The 5874-nt window shown below is 47.4% G+C and overlaps 1 protein-coding gene across 1 annotated transcript in view; it reads right to left on the reverse strand.

Moving 5' to 3' along the window:
• Positions 1-5874, reverse strand: part of adgrg6 (adhesion G protein-coupled receptor G6) — a 68522-nt gene that overhangs the window by 32420 nt on the left and 30228 nt on the right. The window contains exons 5-8 of the mRNA XM_037685226.1: positions 5100-5379; positions 4422-4595; positions 2650-2697; positions 783-827 (exon numbers count right to left, since the gene is read on the reverse strand). Coding sequence (XP_037541154.1) covers positions 783-827; positions 2650-2697; positions 4422-4595; positions 5100-5379 — 547 coding nt within the window. The remainder of the gene's footprint in view (positions 1-782; positions 828-2649; positions 2698-4421; positions 4596-5099; positions 5380-5874) is intronic.

Genomic DNA, 5874 nt, shown 5'->3' on the forward strand with positions numbered 1-5874 from the left:
TGTCCAGTTCAGTTAAACTGGGTTGATGGTGAATGGTTCGATCTGGTTCCTGCTCGTGTGAAGGTGAGTCAGTCCAGATCTTCTGAGCAGATTGTGACGTTGGTCTGAAGGAGTTCCCAGAATGCCGCAGTTTCTCCTCTAACATTTTTTGAGTGTCACATTTTCTGCCAACTTTTCAAACTGCAGTTTGTGGGGGCGAACGTCTCAGCCCCCCCTCCCCCACTCAGGAACACCACGTCTCTCCAACCTGTCCTGCAGGACTGTGTCCATCTCCGGCCCACGCAGCCTGCAGACCCTCAGAGGGCGGAGCGGAGTGCGCGGAGCTGTCGCTGGCTCATTAACGGGATCAGTCGAGCCAGAAACAAACTTTGGATGCTTCAGGTTCAGGAGGTTCGTCAGAATCCGTCTGTCTTCATTTCTTCACCTCTTCCTCCACCATCGTCTTTCATTTGGTCCTTCTCCTCCCACGCACCTCGTTCCTTGTTAAAGTTGATTTATCTTTGTTTGGTACATTTTCTATCAGCCTTCCTCGTGTCTGTTTGAACCCCATCACTTCTCTGTTCTTCAGTTTCTCGTGTCCTTTAATCTTGAAGAAAAACACCTCCTTGAAGTAAAACACCCCCGTGAGACAAATCAGGGAACCAGGAGGCTACTTTTCATCGGTGAGCCCAAACAACGAGTTCCTTCAGTCTTCAACAAGTTCGGACAGAACTCCATCCAACACCTGCAGGACGTGTGATGTTCACACAATTATCTCCTCACTTCAAACTACAACGAAGTTCAACACCCCCCACCCCCCACCCCACCCCCGGACTTAAGATTACTTCCTTCCCAGCATTCACAAGTTAAACACTGAAAGTATTACTGGGAGGAATGCATCTCACCCATCATCGTTCATGTCCAAGTTTTAATCACATGATCTGTACATGTGTTGGGGACGACTCTCAGCTACTACCACACCAGAGTTTGTGTGCACCTTTTCATGGTGCCCTTGACATCTTCCAATGACTTCCATGATATTTTGCTGACACACACTACCTGATAAGACAGCAGGTGAAATAATTTAACGTGTCAGCTGTTTGTCAAAAAGGCCATTAACGTTCTGGTTATGTGTCCAGGACACCCCCCCCCCCCCCCCCCCCAGTGGGACAGGAATGTCCTGATGCAGCCGCTGGTTTTAAACTTTTATTAAACATCAACAGTTTCTGGAGCGAGCTCTGCTGGCAGGTTCTGCAGTCACTCCACAGAACCATCCACACGTCTGCGACAGGTTCACAGGTGCAGCTCCTCAGAGCTGTGACAGTCAGAGTCCACGTGCACTGAGGCCGTGCACGGGGCTGACATCCTCACTGACACAGACCCTCGAGCATCGAAACACCCAGGACGCTCCGGGACACGTCCTCTGCTCAGCACAGCTGACCACGGCTGTCACGGTAAAACATCTGGAAGCTCAGATGACCTGAGGAGAACATCTGGATCTTCTCATCAGTGGTACCTTCAGGTCAGCCATGGACGCTGACCCGTTTGTCCCAGAACAGCTGAAGCAGCTGTGTCCCGGTCCAAGTGAAGCCACTTGTACGTCACCATGACTAGGCCTGTCACGATAAACTTTACTGGGCGATTAATTGTCTCAGAAATTACTGAGATAAACAACAATAAATTTAATAAGAAATGTTTGTAAATTTGTTTTGTTGTAGTACCTTTTTTGACCACCGGATGGCAGTAACTGTTTGAACTGAAGGATGGATAGTGAGGGAGTGAGCAGCGTCTCTTTAAGAAAAATGTGAGGGAGGCCCCTTGACGTGACATGGGCTGTCTCTCTTCAGTTCTCAAAATGGCCGACGCTCGGCGATTTGAGCTCTTTAGCATTTTTCACACAAAACTTTTAATACAAAATCAGTAAACAAGTTCTCAGCTTCTTTTTCAGAGAAAAACAACTTTTTACACGAAGGCACGAGTTTCAACCGTGAATTTGGAGCTTTGACAAGACCGAGGTCAGCCTGTTAGCTTAGCTCGTAGCTTAGCTTCTCAGTTTAGCTGCTTTTAACGATCAAAAACGTGATTTTGGACGATTAACTGGATTTTAAAGAGAAAGGGAGGAGTCAGTGAAGAACCGGAGTTGAACCTTTTGTCGTCCAGTGTCTTCAGTAGAAAGAGAGAGACATGAAGAAACGATAAAGCTGATAAATGAAAATGAGGTCGATCATTTTCATTTATCATGTGATTAATTGATTTATTGATTATTGAGACAGGCCTAATCATGAAGGTCCAAAACCTTCAGGCTGGACTGAGACCTGAAGCTGTCCACGTGGACAAGACAAATGTCTCCTGGAGACAAGTTTGACCAGTGGGGCGTCTGGATGAACGTGGCCCAGTGAGGATCAGAAGCTACGATCAGTTCCAACTGGTTAAAAAGGTTCAAGTCCGGCCGCGCTTCGATGAACTGACGTTTGTTCTGGAGGTCAAACGTGTCAACGATGAAGCACATGGACAAATATAAACAAACATTTACGTTCATGCATCGGCGCTGCTAGCTGTTAGCTGCTAGCTGTTAGCTGCTAGCTGTTAGCTGTTAGCTGTTAGCTGCTAGCTGTTAGCTGCTAGCTGTTAGCAAACTGACGCAGACATTAGCGACGTGTTGGCGCTCACCCCCACACGGTGCAGCAGCGGTTAAGTGAAAGCAATAAGGGAAGCAAACTGTGAACAGAAGGACAGGCAAGTCAGAAAATACAATTAATTAAAAACAAGTTTGTTTGTTTGTTTGTTAGGAAAACACGATACGACACAACAAGAAAACAGAAGCTGTTAAAAACCAACATCAGGCGGATCATCAGAAACAGGCCGACAGCGTTGGAGGCCAGGAATTAGCCTGCTCCATCACCGAGCGCAGGATGCAGCAGCTCAAAGGGAAATGAGCAGCAGGGATGTGATTTTATTGGTTTTCTGTTAAAAAGACTTCGACGAGGTTTCCTTCCTCTAAGCTACACGTTTATTTTACACGCACTCGTCCGTCTGTTCTGTCGTTTCTCGTCTTTCTTGTGGAATAAACTCGAACGTCCAGGAATTCCTGCGTCTCGCTCCGTGTGCAGCACGAGTCGTTAAACTTTCTGCTGACTGCAGCAGTCTGTAAAAACCGCTGCAAGGATCTGCGGTCTGTAGGCACCCGAGTCCTGCGGGTCCACTTCACCTACAGCAACACACGCTGGACGGAACCGGCGTCCGCGTGAGGCCCGTTTATCGCTCCTGAAGGAAAAACACTGAAACATGAAACCAAGAACACGTGAGCCGGTTCTGTCTGTGAGCAGGAACCATCAGAGGATCTCATGAGCCAGAGCCAGACTGGCGCTGGTCCACCGCCAGCTGGACGGCTGGAACCCATTACCGCTCCAACCACGACCCAAACCCACCAGAATCTGGTTCTGATCACAAAAACACTGAAACATTTAACACTTTCCTTTCCTGCACAGAAAACACAGAGTGTAACTTTTAGCAGAACCGAGTCCAAAACCAATAAAGTTCTGAACCAGTGGATGGTCTGCAGGTTCTCTGGGCTCACGCTGATGTTCTGGATGAAGATGATGTTCTGGATGAAGATGATGATGATGTTCTGGATGAAGATGATGATGATGATGTTCTGGATCTTCCAACAAACCAAAGTAAAAAATCTTTTGATCGAGCTCCGTTTGTAGAAATAAAGTTCTGAGCTAACGAGTCTGAGTTCATTCAAACATCCGTTTATAAACGTTCACCGTTTCAGAACATCTTCCGTCAGGAGGTGCTACAGCTAGCTGCTGACGCTCTGTTTAGTTGAGAACTTTAACGACGTTCTAAAGATTTATGAACGAGTGTTGGTGTTGAGGCCCAGTTCAGACGAGGCGTCCGCTCGTTAATCTCTTAGATTACATCATTCCTCCAAACTGAAGCGGTTCAAGCAGCCATCTACAACAGGTAAGATAATAACAGTTTGACTGAAAGATAACACTTTGACTCGTCTAAAAATGTCAAATGCTTTGTGACCAAAGAAAACCAAACTGCAACGATGAAATTATAAATATGATCAACTTGTCTTTCCCTTACAGTCGAGTTTATTTGAACAATCTCGGTGTTTTTAACGTTTAGCTGCAGCAGTTTTTGGTTGTGCACATTTATAATCAGTACTTCCTGAAACAAGAAGCTCACTCCGCTCTGATTGGTCAGCTTTGGCAGCCTGGTCAGGCTCCGCCCACCAGCTTTTGACTTTATTTTGTAGATATTTGAGATTAGGATCATTTTGGGTATAAAACTAAAATACTCCATGAATGTAGGAAACTTTATTAATCCGTGCTTCGGCGTGACGTTCAGTCCAGAAACACTCATGTTTGATGTCACGCAGACCCGAGGACCTCAGTCTAAAGTTCTGTAAGTAGGTCCGATGTACTCACTGCAGCTCAGCGTACTGTCGGTCTGGGCCAGGGAGGACGGGATGGTCCAGTAGCCGCTGTCCCAGTCGATGACGTTGCCCACGACGTCGCAGGTCAGCGTGTCGAGCTCCGGCAGCGTCATGGCCCGGTCCCACAGCCGCAGGTTGTACATGTTCCCCATGAAGCTCTGCTGCCCTGAACGACAACAACCAACCGACATGAACCATTTTCTAACAAACGACACGACGTGTCTGAAGACAGTCGACTCAAAGCCCCAGGGTCGGAGAGGCAGGCTGCTGGACGTGTTCCCTGAGGAACACCATCCTGCATGATCCAGCTGAATTACTCAAGTTCTGCAGAAGCTGTTGATCATTCAGATCAGGTGTCACAGCAGGGAAACAAGTAAAACATGCAGGACGGCGTTCCTCAAGGACCAGGGTTGGGAACCACTGTTTTATAAAATAAGAGACAGATTTCTGTAAAGTCTGGTATAAACTTAATGGTAATAATCCAGCACATCGCCAGTTTAAGCAGCTTAACCAGCTTAACCAGTTAAACCCCAACAGGTTTCCTTGAAGTTTCTGTGCAGAGTCCTGAGATGACGTCTGTTGTGACCCGGCCTTTTATCAATAAACTGAAGCCCCTGCTCGAAAACACCGCGCCCAAATGAACCAACGGTGCGTTGCAGCATCGGTTTACCTCCTAACTGGAAGATTCCTCCAGCCGGCACAGTCTGATTACTGGAGGGTGAGCATGTACTCTGCCTGTAGATCCGGTCGAAGTAGACGGCCACGGAGCCGTTGGAGGACTTCCAGAGGACGCAGAAGGACCTCATGGAGGACGTGAAGTCCGCAGCAGAGATAATGGAGTCAACAGAGCAGACCACGCCTCCAACAACCATCTTCATGTCCGACTGACTGGAGCCCAAACTCAGCGCCGCGTTGTAGCTGCTGTCGTAGTAGGTGAAGAGCCACTCTTTCTGTCCAGGAAGCAAAACATACAGGAAACCAGTCAACAACCAGATGAGTCGGTTAAAGTTCCAGTCAACAACCAGACGAGTCGGTTAAAGTTCCAGTCAACAACCAGACAAGTCGGTTAAATGTTCCAGTCAACGACCAGACAAGTCGGTTAAATGTTCCAGTCAACAACCAGACAAGTCGGTTAAATGTTCCAGTCAACGACCAGACGAGTCGGTTAAAGTTCCAGTCAACAACCAGACAAGTCGGTTAAAGTTCCAGTCAACAACCAGACGAGTCGGTTAAATGTTCCAGTCAACAACCAGACGAGTCGGTTAAATGTTCCAGTCAACGACCAGACGAGTCGGTTAAATGCTCCTGTCAACAACCAGACGAGTCGGTTAAATGTTCCAGTCAACAACCAGATGAGTCGGTTAAACTTCCAGTCAACAACCAGATGAGTCAGTTAAAGTTCCAGTCAACAACCAGACGAGTCGGTTAAATGTTCCAGTCAACAA

Source organism: Nematolebias whitei, chromosome 12, assembly GCF_014905685.2.
Source record: "Nematolebias whitei isolate Nwh7 chromosome 12, NemWhi1, whole genome shotgun sequence".
Classification (NCBI taxonomy): domain Eukaryota; kingdom Metazoa; phylum Chordata; class Actinopteri; order Cyprinodontiformes; family Rivulidae; genus Nematolebias; species Nematolebias whitei.